Here is a 14,666-nt window from a genome sequence, read left to right as displayed (position 1 = left end):
TGGCGAAGAGAGAGAGAGAGAGAGAGAGAGAGAAAAAGAGAGAGAGATGGGGTCTGCCCAGCCCAGCAGGACGCTGCACCACAGAGTGAACTCTGATTCTGCTGTCAGTGGGAACATTCATCTCCATGCTGAGAGACTGATAGGAATGCCACACAGCATTCTACATGCATTCAATACATTTCAATTCTGTGCCGCGGAAACATTCCATCAAAACATCTACACCACGTGCATTTGAAAAAAAAAGTCAATCCACAATCTAAGTTCTAAATAAATAACTGAATTAAAAAACAGGTAAAATGTATTTCAGGTGTTTGTTTTTTTAAAAGACTGAATCAAACACTTGATAGAGTAATTGAATAGTGAAAATCCATGCTGTACAGTTGCCCAAAGGCTCCTGTCCTAATCCTCACTATGACAGGAAATGTTTAATATCCCAACACATTCTTGAATGCCTGTGAAGAGGGAGAGAAAGCGACACTGCACCCCATGCCAGTATTAGAGAGAGCCATTAATGAAAAAAAAAAGAACGACTCCATGTTCCTGGTGTTTTTCTGCAGGTTTGCAGTGAGAGCATTAGCAGTTAAAGCCCCTGTGCCACGATTAACAATCAAACACGCTGTGAGCCTCCATGTTATCCTCCGTTGCTCCAGCAGGAGAGAAAATCTCTTTTTTGTCACAAAAGCCTTAATTCTTTCTTCTCTGAAGAAAGAGGGTAATACCAAGAATGTTTCCAATCTGCTTTGAGAAATATTTGAAGAAGAAAAAAAAAAAAAAAAAATCCCAATAAAACACGTGTGAACGACGGGGTAATTGTGGACAAATGCAGCATTGAAATTCATTTTCAACTCTTTACACACCATTTCAATCTTATTTTCTGCCTGTTAACCACATCTTGTTGGTGAGGGTGGGCAAGACTGGCCAGTATTGATGGGTAATTGTGTATAATTCACTCCGTACACACGATTTTCATCAATACAAATCATTTTTTATTATGTGCTACTTAAAACTCAACCCTTACCATAGAGTCATATTTAAACACTCATTAATGGAGGTGTCCGAAGAGGTTAACGTGGCGAAATCCAGCGCTCTTCCAAAGCGGAAGCCAACAAACCTGCACATACCGTGCGGCACATTAAGGTGGCACAGAGGAGAACGTGTAGAGAAGATATTTTAGGGATTTAAACTGCAATTAAGAAACCCAGAAACCTAAGTAGCATGGGTAATATTATTCTTTATCATGACAGGAGTGCACAAGAGCATGTGTCCAGCAGGAAAAATCTACTAGAAAACCTCACAAGAAGAGAGCACACCGCCTCTGACACTCTGAACATAGCGCTGCCATGGAAATCATGCAGTAAAGAGATGAAGAAAATCTGGAGTCTTCCAGCCGCAGACAATTACGTGAAGAAGATTATGGGTCTACATTTATAAGCTTTAGCTAATTATTTCATCTGCATGTGTTCTCACTGTGCTGCGCAAGGATTTAGATGTCCCAGGAAAGTCGAAATCGCTGTTTGGAGCAGCTTGAGTACTTGCAGTACTATCAAGATGAATTTTAATTTGTTGATGTTAATCCAATTGTTTTACAAATGTAGCAATTTAGAGTAGCTAAAATAAATCCAGGGCTTTGGAAGGCGAACATAAAAGAACACTGGTAGTTATTTTGCTGAACATGCTGTTTCTGAATTTTAATTTAAGTCAAATACAATTAAATATTCTGAACAGCGAGAGGAGGAGGAGGGTGGTAGACTGATGAATGGGAATTCTACCTATTTGTGGGAACGTTATATAAGCGGGTAACCTTTATGGAGGTGAAACTTGTTGGACTGACCTGTGGGGAGAGCCCGTTGCCGACAGAGTTCATGTGGTTGCTGGATGCTGAGGGGCTCATGAAAGTATCGGAGTAGCTGGAGAAGCCGTGGCGATTGGACGAGAGTCCATAAGCAGAGCTGCCATCAGCAGTCAGACCTCCCTGGTGCATGGAGGATGGAGGCAGGGGTTGGGGCCTGTGCAATGTACTGCCCTCTGACACCAAAAACAACATAAACAGGTCAGGGAGAATTTAGGGAAACACTCACTTAAACTGACGCTCAGCAAGAATCCTTATACAGCATCCTCAAAGTTTAGTCATACATTAAGTGTCCTTCTTTAAATTGATTACCAGAAATAAATGTCTCTTTATGCAAAGGCTCTATTACATAAAGGTTCATTTATGTTTCATTATGACAGGAAGTGATTATAAACATGACTACTAGCTGCACAGTAATTATAAGCTGCACACGATTCGTATATAATTCATAATGCTATTCACATGAACATAAAATGTAGATGGCATACCACTAAATAGGACTAATGTAATCTTTACCAAAAATTAGATTAAACTCAAAGTACAGAGCATACTGTATCTTTCCGGTCTGACATATGTTGTGCTCTTACCCTGCGATAGCGTGGTGCCGGGGTAGCTGGACTCTTGTAGCTGGTATGTGGGTAAACTTGGCATCCCTGTGGGAGGGAATCCTCCAGGAAGCAGGTGGTTGAAGGCCGCTAGCTGATTGGCCCCGGCCTGTTTACGCCACCGAGCGCGCCTGTTGCTAAACCACACCTGAAAAGAGAAAGACGCACACAGTTAAAATGATTGGTTTTCACTCATTTTAATCTTTGAATGTTGAGTTCCTGCAGGTTACAAGTTGTTTTTGTTTCATTTTCCATTCACTCAAACTCCATTTATGTTTGTGCCGTGAGCATTTGACTGCAGATGACTCTCAGTAGAGTCTGCTGGCTCCTGCCACCTGTGATTAATCTGCCAGTTAGTGCGAGTGGTGGTGCTGGTGGTAGTTGAGAGAGTCCCTGTGGGAGCTGCCATTGAGGCTCAGTGGTCCGTCCCTGTTGTTCTTAAGTGGCTGAAGCTGTGATCTGTGTAAACAGGCTGCCCTAAGCCCCCTTCAGAGGGGAGAAGTCATTTAAAGGTCAGAGGTAGGCCACTAGCCTTCAAATCACAGACCTCAAGTATGTTTGTGAAGCTACTGGATGCTTTCCTTTGAAAGAGGCCATTATCTCTCTAGAAACGCAGATAAACAATAACTGCAATGCTGTTTTAATGTGGTGTTTTTTAAAGCTTTAAAAGTCAGTTTAAAGAGAAAGAAAAAGTTTTAAATTTTGGAGTCAAGACACAGAGTTCTAAGGCTGCAAATAGCAAAATGCTCACAAAACGAGCAGGACCAAAGCGCAGACACACAATGTCAATTCCCTGAATGAAAAGGGGGAAAAATGGGACTCAAAGATTTACACATTTTAAAAAGGCTTCTGCTTCAACAAAACATGAATATAATCAGGCCCTTTTGAAAAGAGCCAGCAACCTGTTCCATTTAACCAAGACAAGGCCCGGGCTTCACTGTGTGCTAAGGGTTGAAGGACATTGATCTATGCCTCGCACAGGCAATTCATCAGAGTTTAATACACTGTCAGCGCAGTTCATCTACTGTTGTGTTTCAAACGGCCCGGACTATTGTGAGAGCACATGAAAGAAGGGGACAAAAGCCCCTCCATACGCCACGGAGAACAGTGGACACAAAGAGGGGGCGTCCCTTTTAAACAGGTCTTAAAGAGGGACACTTTCAAGGGGACTTACACAGCGACATACTCACTGCTTTTTGGGGGCTGCCTCTTTTTGTACACACAAACATACATATAAACTCGTATAGGCCTACAAGGGATCTCAGCCCAACGGAGATCTTAATTTGAATGTAGTTTCTTTCTCACACAGTCGCTGCCTCTACAAAGACCAGATGTCTTCTTTTTTTTTTGCCTATACCTTGGTTTAGTCTTGAGCACATACCAGAAAGAACATTGGATGCAACAGGCGATGACAGTGTAGGATGAACCTCAAACACACAACTAGAAAAACAACAGGAAATCTTTATCTCAGACCTAATTGCTTCTAAAGACCCCATTTGAATCCCTCAATCAGCTATTCCAAAACAAATGTGGTGAGTGGCTCCAGTGAAACTTCTGCTATTGGGATGTAGTGGAGCGTAGTCCAAGGTCTGAACTAAGCTCCTACTGGGCCAGACAAACAGCTGCCTGGCCCAGGGGAGGGGGCAAGGGGGGCACACCCCTTTCTTCCACACACTCCCCATCACCCCACCCCGCAGTGCCACTTCACCTCCGACCTCATCCACTCACCCCACCCCTCTTTTATGTTCATTTTAACATCCTTCCCCCGTTGTCATCCAAGCATAGGAAGGAGGTGTTCCATCACGGCAGACACAAAACACTTAAACGTTGAAGTCCGCTCTTTGCTTTTGCCACTTTCCTTTTGTCAGTGTTGCATTTTCAGTTCTTTCTTCTACTCCTAACTCTACTCTCTGCTATTGTTTCCAGTGCATACGTGGAATTATCTGTTCAACATTTAATTTTAAATTTTTTTTTCTCACATATGGTTCTCCCCTATGGTTCTTAACACTGTCGTTAAAATATAAATAATAATAATAAAATTAATTGTAAATACGAAGCTTCAATTATTTTTCTAACACATAAAGATTGTGGTTTTTGTTTTCTTGTACTTCAAATCGCTGTTGGTTTTTCAATATTAAACCGAGAACCTGATCTCACCGTAAGCCTGACCAAGTGTTGTGAGAGGCTAAGCATAACCATAAAGAAGTTGAAGCATGCTTTAATTGATTCGAACAGATAGAAGTAAGATAAATGAAACAAGCTGTCTGTAAACATTCGGCTCACACAGTATATTGTGATGTTTCCTTATCATGTTGATAGAAAATGTCACAGAGTCTGCATGTTTCTTTCAAAATGTGTTTGCTGTTTCAAATTAGTAGACTTTAAGTTGACATGGTTGTCCAATCACCAGAAAAACTCAGAGGAATGTCAATGAAAGGTACCCTCGTAATTTATTGTAATCTACAGTATTCCTAGGCTATGAATAGGCTTGCTTCAACATGATTGACCTAAACTTTGAAACACGCTGAGGCTCTATTTAGTTAGAGAGCACAAAAGACGGGTGCAGTGTGTCTACTATAACATATGGGCATGCCCTTCTAACTGAGTGGACAATTGTCGAGCTCTCAGCACAGACTTGGATAAACATGGACACAAGTGGCAACTCACAGTGTCCTTACGCTATCACACACATGCATACGTTACGCACACACATTCGCTCGCACATAGACTAACCCACAGCCTGAAGCTGAGGATTTGAGGCTGTGCTCTGGAACCTGATCACAAAGTCACCTTGGACCACAGATTCTCCTCTGCTCTCCACAATCCGGTTAAATTCTCTGCAGTACAGAGAGCTGCAGCACTCCTCCATGTCTTCCCTATCTACCTACAAGTGTGCCGCCGAATTCATGTGGCTCACTTCTGTTTCCTTTTCACGCACTAAGAGGGTTCCCTGCATCCAGTGCACTTGGATACGACTGCACTGCATCTCTGAATGGTGATGGGAAAGTTTCAGGATGCAGGGAGGATGGAGGAGCGGTAACCCATCTTACAGAAGTCAAGCTTAGCCCTGCTTGTGAGACAAAAGAGGAATTTGCGGAGGGTGAAGGTTGTTGTCGTGCACAACTGGAAGAGGATCTAGTTGCAAGCCTCAAACAGCAAACATTCAGTTTTAGTCCCTAGTTTGGTGGCTTGCATTGCTTCATGTGCCTTTAATCTCTCATTCACTCTCAGCCGACAGAATCAAAGCGATAAAGTGGCATTTTGCATTTTCTTATCGCAGATCAGCGATAATATGCACTCACAAACACTGCAAATGTGTGACACTGCATTGCAGTTAAAATCTCTCTCTGTTGTTTCTCTTAAATAGGATCACTCATATTTCAGAATTCCCCGTTCAGACAATCCTCCATGAATTATTTTGTCAAAGACGAGCACTGAATGTGTGACGCCTTTCAGGAGCCAATTTGAAACATTCAGTAGATGAATACCAAGAGCCGAGATAATGACAAAACAAAATGTGCTGCTGACTTCATATCCGCAAAAACACAGAGGGGTGATGCAACCAACCTCAACATACAAATCCTCTTCTTTCTCATACCACGCAATACACCCCCCCCCCCCCCCCCCCCTCTTCTTCTTTCCCCCCTCTCTCTCTCTCTCCCCCTCTCCCTCTCTCTCTCTCACTCTGATTCCCTCCCTGCTTGCCTTCCAGACTGGCACTATGCTAATTAAAGTAGCTAGGAGTGTGAATTTGAGAGGAGAGTGGGATTAGCTTGATAAGTATCAGGAGTACAGAAGCACTGTACCAAAGTCATTTAAATTCTAATAATAAGAAACTGTTAGAACATTCACACTGATGCATTGCAACAATTTCTGCTCTACAATCTACACAAATCCTATTTATTCCTTTATGAAACATAAACCCATACTGGCGGGAATACAGTTGCCTGTTGGGTTTGCTTGTCACCACTCAGCTCCATTGTGATTTTCTCTCTTGCCGCTGGTACTCTACTGGTATTATAACAATCAAGAAACTGTGTAGTACCTCCAGATACCTCCCGATGGGATTATATTCACACTAGCTGTGTTGAAAACTTGTGTTGGAATTTGTCTACACTGTTCTGTCACATAAAGCTATGAAGATATACTCTGCATATTAGTCTTTTCCCTCTGCTCATTCCATTGCATCAACAGGCCAGCACAAGCCATAGATAAAGAGAGAAACTTTTTACCAAATTGATTTGCACGCTTCGTAAAACGCAATGCTTATACCTTATTAGATTCCACTAAGTATAATAGCTACATGCAGAATGTTTATTGGTAATGAAAGAGGATCTATGTGACAGATTCTGTAAAGCGAGCCGGAGGCGGCATGCTGAGATGATGAGCCTCAGCCGAGTCTCAGGAGTCACTCTCTTAAAAACTTTCAGTCTAAATAGAGAAGAATGTAATTTGCTTCATCTGAGAGCGCTGATTTACAGCGGCCTGCAGCCTATTGCCAGCTACCCTTCCCCTCAGTGCTCCCTTCACCTGGTCCACTCTGCAGAGGAAACCGACACAAATGATGCCCTCTTCTCTAATAGCTCTGCTGCCTGCTCCGGTTAAAACTGAGGGGTTATCAGATGGAAAGTGTCAGTGGACACTGCATCAGCGGAGCACATACCGAAGGTGGACTTGGCAGGATCCCGTCTCACTGAGACAGCCTGGAACTAATTGCTGAGAGATACGGATCGTATCCCACAATTTGTCAGTTGGGGTGATAAAACCATTGCAGTGCTCATGGTGGTGAAGGAGCGGTAGCTCTGCTGAAGGGGGCAGTGGGGCTGATAAAGATGGATGGGGAAAGGGTCTTAAAATGGCAGGCGAGGGCAGACACGAGGGAGTTAGCTCTGTTTATGAGTTTAGGTTGTGAGTCAGCGCTAAGCCAAACACTCATCACTTCCACAAGAATCTAGCAGGTTAATTTGGAACACAGCTTTGGGCTGTGGCATTTTAGTGCCAGTGCAGCCATGTTTGTCTCACAAGTACAGTTTACTTCCAAATCCAACCTGAAAAAAAATTGCTCTGCACATTATCTCCATGTTTAATGACAAATGGGTAACAATGAAGCATGACAGCGAACACAGATTCAAGTTAAAATATGAGACTGTGGGAGCACTGACACCCCCTGCCTATGCTTTCTCTCTCACCCCCAAACACAAGTTTGTCTGCGAACAACATCTGGAAGATGCGTCACTGCAGCTGTGCTGGAGAAGCTTTGCTCTCAGGCCAAAGGGTCTCCTCTCTCCTGCCATATGATGGGCCTTTTGGCTACCTCTGTAAAAGCCCAGCTGGTGGACATTTTCAGAACGCTTGTGATGCAAACAACACCTACATGCACACACTATATAATTCACATTTAAACTAAATTATTCCAGATCTAGTTTAACTTTATTATCTAATTTGCCTTGAACAATGTTAGTTGTTAAGGTTATTCATTTGAAATGCATTTGGGAAAATGCTACGAGAATACTATATAGGCATTATATATTTTTGCTACCAGAGACACGTTCTTCGTAACCTTCTCAGAAAGTTAAGTTGAGTTGACCTTTTGAGACTTTCAAAGCCTTTAAAAATTAGATTATGAGGAAAACAGCATTAACAAATTATAGCCATGACTCAAATTCCTCAGGTTTTCACATGACATCATTTAAGTCTATTCTCTAACAGCAAACACACAGCAGTCACTCGGTCTGCTTTCTTTCTCTAGCTTTCATGTTTAGATATTTTAGTTTGGCTCCAGAAATACAAATACAAGTACAATAATTCATTTTGTTTTCAATGTCCTCCATGATCACTTTGAATTAAACTAGATTGATGCATTTGTTCATGGCTTTTACTATGAGCTTAAAAAACTTCGCAGAAAATGCAGTTTTAATAATTATAACATGAATGTATTAAATCAAAGTAGGATTGTTGGAACTAAATCTACAAAATGCTAAATTGAATTTACTTTCTAGAGATACTTATTAATGTATTTCAGTAGATTTTCAATGGACATTTTGAATGCGTTCACTTCCTCCACCTCTTGTCCACATTTACTCTAACACAAACTAATATATTGCCTTATATAACAGCCATGAGATAAATTTCTCCTCCCTTGAGTGAGGCATTAAACACTCAGACATTTAGGACATCCTTGCGTGTTGGGGGGTTAAGATGGACAAAGACATGTGTGGAATTAGTTACTCCAACTGCATGTTTGTAGTGTGATGAACAGTTAGCATGCGGTGAGGAGTTTGGGGGGGTTCAGAGGGAGTGTGAACGACTGTGGTAAGAGGAGAGGGTGCCCCAGACTTTTTTTTTTACTAGCGGCTGATTGATTAATGTTGTTTTCAGGGCATTGGGTCCCTGGAGAGGATGAGGAACCCTGTGTGATATGTGGAGGGTTTTACAAGCCGCGGCAAGCTTGAAAGTGATGTGATGAGATCCTGGCCAAAGGCCGAAATGAGGAATCCATCAGGAATGCATTCCCTTTCTCTCCTCTCCTCTTTTTTCTCCCTCTCTCCGTCTTAGGAACAGCTGCTGCTATAACTCTACTGTACATATATTCCTTCAATCTTACATGCAACAGCAGGGTGTCAGACAGGTTCCTGTGTCTGAAGTGTGAAGATTGGGAGCATTTATCTAAAACATCTTGAACATGAAGGCTAATGCTAAGTAGCAAACTCCCTTACAAGCACAGCACAGAAATGCATTATTCTTACGTTATCAGAGCATCAGACACAATGCTTTTTGCCGTACCTTGAGGGAAAGTATGGTATTTGCTGTTCAGGCAGCATAGATTTATGTGAGGCCCGCACAAGGTGAAACATAGTGTGAGCTACGTTTTCCTCAGGAGTCTCTGAGCGACTACAGCACATTGATGTTGGCAGGTGGAGTTTTCAAAGTAAGCATATGTGTTTACCTCTCGGCATGCAGAGATCTTTTATTTGCCCAGGTTTTGAGATTTCTGCCTCCGACCCAATACAATAATGATGAAAGTAAGTCGTTAGCAGTCTAACATCTTTGTTAATTAGGATGATCAACACACGGCACGGTTTTCAATGGGACTTTCTATCAAAGTAATAGTCCCCATGAACAGGATTTACAGTGTGTTCTTTGGTTATCCAGAGTAAAAGGGACATTCATAATGTGTCTTTACATGCTAATTCATACATTTGCATTGGGTGAAAGCAAAAATTTCAGGGACAAATTAAATTCAACCCTTCTGCGTAGCTACCATTAACATGTATGTATGTATGTATATGTTTAGATAATTTGGGTGAAACATAATGCAGGCAAACTGCAGCACAATGCTTGTTCTTTCTGGTTCTGTCACTGGTACCTGTACTCTGGCCTCTGTGAGTTTTGTCCTCTGGGCCAGCTCCTCTCTGGTGTAGATATCTGGGTAATGTGTCCTTTCAAAAGCCTTCTCCAGCTCCTCCAGCTGCTCAGCGGTGAAGGTGGTGCGACTGCGTCTCTGCTTCCTCTTCAGGGGCAAGTCGGGCTCTGAATCTATATCTGAACCTTCGTCTGTGCGGTTACCTGTAGTTGAAAAGGGAAACAGACAGAGGACGATCTGTGTCATCATGCAATGAATTCAAGTTATGGTGGGTTTTGTGTGAAGCAACTGAGAGGTGTTTGTAGAAAATAGCGTAAAAACTGAGCTGCAACTGATCAAGAAAGGACTCTAACAGCATTATCTACATTTTGGAGTCTCTTTTGTTGCTCCAGAGAGCGAGACTGGCAACACTAAGGATTCAACTGACAGCAACTCCTCTCTGAATATACAACTGGGAGAATATTATCTTAATCTGTGGATATTTATTTAATATAGAAGAGGCCCTGATACACAATCCTGCCTCTGTCAGGGGCCCCAGAGGCTGTGAAGGCAGAGGGCTGTGGGGGAGCGGGGGTGTCGGTGGGTAGAGGGGTTAATCTGCACAGGCCACCTTGCTGCTCCTCACCCTGCTTTTCTCTCATTGGCCCAGGGCACACTGATCATACACAGCTCAGCCAAAGTGTATAAAATAGAACACAATATCACACCAAAACCATTCAGTCCCATGTGTTTCCATCTGCTGTCATTAAATGAATTAGAACACATTTTACATTACTTTTTAGGCATTCAACTAAGCTGAATTTTTGCTCGAGGAATATAGATACAGCACAAAGCTGTACAATCCGGGCCGACAGGGAAATTTTTGACAGCAAATACGCATTACCATTGCACATTACCATTATAACTGAATTTAGAAAATTGCATCATTTTCACCTCCTCTGCATGTCTATTCAAACTACATGGCCCTTTTCATTTCATGTCATAAAATTCATATTTTCATAATTTCCTCATTGAGACATTGACAAGGCGGCGTGATGTGCCAGTGTTGCTCCAGGCCTAGTTGGATTGCATCATGCACAGTCCAGAAAGTGTGGGAGAGGGAAAATAAAGGGAGATATTGAAGAAGAGGGTGTATGAAGAGAATTCTGCTTCTGACAGAGGCCCTTCACTATTCAGCTCGAATGAAAACTATAATGCTCACCTGAATGTCTTCCCGAGTGAGTTCCTACCGCCTGACTCATTGTTTTACAGCTTCGATCTCTGTTTATAGCTCACTCCAGTCAAATCTTTCAACATAAGTGGACAAAAGAATACTCAAACCTAGCCTCCAAATAACAACTGTGAGAACAAAAGAGCAACAGAGCTGGCGGAGTCTCAAGGCCAGCTCCAGAGTTTAATTAAACAAGGAATTATGGGATTATATGGAGACTATCATTACAGGCCACTCTATGAGTCGTCTACGAACATTTTTGTTCCCCTGAGCTCATGCTCAATGATTCTCTGCGGATTACATGTGGCTGCAGGACATGAGGCCGCATTCATTAAATCAATTCTTCAGTCTTATCCGTTTTAATAAAGATTGATTCTTGAAGCACAGGCTCACTTCGCTGTAGAACACCCTTGAACATACAAAGTTGAATATGTACATACACCACATATCCCTTTGTTGGTTTTCATGAGGATGCGTATATCCATTTGCCCGGTAACTTGCCATGACAACACTTGAGACCAACCGAGCAGTCTGCAGATCACTTTCCAAAGTCACCTCTGTGTCCTACGGGGAGATGTGGGGGCCAGAGTAGACACATACTCGAAGGGCTCTGAGGAAGACACTAAAGTCCTGTCCTCCTCAAATTATTTAATTTTTCTCCCCTTTTGTTTGAGGTGCTTTCACAGACTTTATTTTGCAAGTAAACTGCTGCGGCAATCTGTGTCACATTTAGCATGCTATCAGGCTAATGACTGAGACACCTCATCAAAACAATAGGTTGTACTGCTGCTCTCCATTAAGCCCTATGAGCCAACACATCTGCTCTTGTACATGATCCAGAAGCACAAGGTCAACAGCCCTTCTTGTAATGAGCAAGGGAAAATGGAAAATGGCACACACTGCATGGGGCCAATTGGGATTGGGGTTGGATGTAAAACTCATCTATATGCCGACTACATTTGGCGAATAGACGACAGAAAATACATTAAAACTCATGGCTGCAGTCCATTTTGATGTAAGAAAGAGCCTCTTACTGATTTATGGTTTACAAACTGCGATGTTACTGTCGTCCGCCCAAAGCGAAGAGGACTTACAAACTGTCTGGAATACATGTCATAGGCTCAAGCAGGTATAAGGACAGAAAACAGCCATTTAACAGTCTTTTTATTGAAATAAAATCTTAATTTCATGTCTCTTTTTCTCCTCACAGATGTGCCAATGTTAACAATCACAGACAAAATAGGATTCAGCGAACAAAATCCCTGCAGGGCTGTCGAGGTCAATTCCTTAATAGTCTGCTCGGCACAAAAAGGTACATTCTGATTAGACCTTCCTATAATACGACGGTGGTAATTCCATTCACAGGTTCATGGGATATTGATAAACCACTCATGCCTTGTCTCATTACTTATCATCCAATTAGAATCTAATTATGTGCCATCCAGTGGGCATGATTACTACCGTGAACTCTCCTCCAGGGGCCCTCTAAGGTTTTCTCCCAATATTGATTTAAAAATGCACCTATTACAAATAGGAATTAATCAGGTTTACACATTGCTATTGTAGGTAAGTGCTTGATTAAGATTAGAAATAACACTAGGTACGGTTTGAGTAAAAGCTACCTTAACCTAAATTGTAATGAATGTCATGACTTGGTTTCATTACAGGAAATTGTTTAAAAAATTATATTGAAGACAATCAATCCCTGAACTATAATAGGACTGTAATTGACAAAAACATTTAAAAAGTGTTGTTAGCCACGTGCAGCACTAAAGTCATGTTGTGATCGAGGCAATGTTGTACCGGCAAACAAATAATGTTTGTTCGATGGCTGAAAACTAATAATCGATGTATTTACAGTGAGATTTTCAATACAAAATTCAGAGCAGAGACTCTCAGCATGACGACAGCTGAGCCGGTGACTGGAAGCTAACAGTTCTAACAGTGCAAATAGAGCTAACAGTGTTTATCTGAGGGGGGACTGGAGGATAGGCTTTAACTGCCGTATGAACGTAGTGCAGAGCGGCGGTCATTAGCTAGCCCGTGGGCCACAAGAGAGACATGCGCTAAAAGGCGCCAGGAAGACACAGAAAAAAATGGTATTACAACACACACAAAGAGGGAGTGTGATTTAAATTCTCTGCTCAGTTATTCCACGAAACCTTTACATAGCAAATAGTTGAGTGTTGCTATTAATGCTCTGAATTTTTAACTGATATCCTTTAACTTTTTTAACAGTTTTTGCTCTAATAATGCTTTAATAATAACCAGACCTTTGGAAGGACCTGGGCTGCCAGTTAATAGTTTTAAAGTTACTATGAGGTTTAAAGCCTGCTCTCTTCCCTGATGCTCCTCTGGTGACCCCACAGAGTCAGACTCCTCAGACTATACCGGCAGATGGGATCCTCATCATCACTCTGTTTCCTCAAAACCCCTCCACTCCTCTTATCGACCCCCTACCCACCTCCTTCTCTTCTTCTCCCTCCAGCCCCTCGGACTCCTTCAGTCCTCCACCTTTACCCCCGCGACGCTGAGGTAATGCTAATTAAACACACAGCTGTCCTCTCAATAGCGACAATTAGCCAAGTGATCTGTAAGGTTACAGATTTCTGACACATAACAAGTGCAATAAACTTTATGTCTACCATGTTGTTGAATAATGTTGACAAAATAGTTGCATATAAATGTTAATCCTGAAGCATTACAATCAGTAGGAGCAAAGATCTATGAAATATTTTTTTTTAAAAGGAAGTAAAAAAAGGTAAAAAAGCTTTAATCTATAAAGGGTCAATTAAAAAATACAACTTGAAGATGGGTAAATATATACAGGCTACTTCGGCCCAGATGTATAGGCCTTTCAATAACTAGAAAAAACAGCAAAATCCATCATGAAAATGAACAGAATTCCAAAAATGTTGCAAATGTAGACGATGAAATAAAAACAAATGACTCCCTCTATATGCAACTAAAATTTAGTAATAATCAGAACATGTAGATTTCTTTATTAGAAACATGTTAAAGGACATGTCTTTGAAAGGAGTCCGATTTCTTTATCCCTCACCTGTGAGCAGTTTTAGTCGTTAGTTAAGTAGTGCTCATCCTAGTCAGACTGTCTCTGATATCATAACCCATGGCCTCAATATCAGCCATACCTTTGCAAACTATCCAAGACAGAGGGACAAAAACAGACAGGGCTTTGGCAGTGCAGCATTAGCTCATAATGGCTCATTTTGAAAAGCATATTAGTTCCAGCATAATTACAATCAGGCCTCACGCTCTGTGTTTTGCAGGCATTCACAGGACCAGCCTCTGAGCACCGAGTCACACCAGTTGACTGTGACTGACAGCAGATTTAGTTTAAAATGGTGTTTTTCCTCCCTCTTTTTTTCCCACAGGACAAAAATAACACCGCGTCTTTTCTCCCTATTTATGTTGACTTGTTTATTTTGTGCCTACCTTTTGTCGTAGTTGATACTGCAATTATACTTTTTGTCAGTCAGAGGGGGTGAATATCAAAAGGCCTAATTATGCAAACAGGCCTGTGATAAGAGGCATCTGCCTGAGATGGGATCTGCTATCTCTGACATGCATCTGTCTCTGTGCTGTCTTTGCTGCTCCAGGCCTGCATATAAACAGCCC

General features: G+C 41.9%; 1 protein-coding gene across 3 annotated transcripts in view; it reads right to left on the bottom strand.

Annotated features, from left to right (window-relative positions):
* The window catches only part of pax7a (paired box 7a), a 42,060-nt gene that overhangs the window by 11,051 nt on the left and 16,343 nt on the right, over positions 1 to 14,666 (bottom strand). For 2 of the 3 annotated variants that reach the window (XM_034532429.1, XM_034532430.1), the window contains exons 5-7: positions 9,821 to 10,020; positions 2,437 to 2,602; positions 1,832 to 2,025 (exon numbers count right to left, since the gene is read on the bottom strand). In XM_034532429.1, coding sequence (XP_034388320.1) covers positions 1,832 to 2,025; positions 2,437 to 2,602; positions 9,821 to 10,020 — 560 coding nt within the window. The remainder of the gene's footprint in view (positions 1 to 1,831; positions 2,026 to 2,436; positions 2,603 to 9,820; positions 10,021 to 14,666) is intronic. The other variant, XM_034532431.1, reaches the window with a different exon arrangement.

Source organism: Cyclopterus lumpus, chromosome 5 (genome assembly GCF_009769545.1).
Source record: "Cyclopterus lumpus isolate fCycLum1 chromosome 5, fCycLum1.pri, whole genome shotgun sequence".
In the NCBI taxonomy this organism is placed as follows: domain Eukaryota; kingdom Metazoa; phylum Chordata; class Actinopteri; order Perciformes; family Cyclopteridae; genus Cyclopterus; species Cyclopterus lumpus.
Note: the sequence above shows the minus strand (reverse complement) of the source record. Positions and strands in the feature narration are given on the sequence as shown.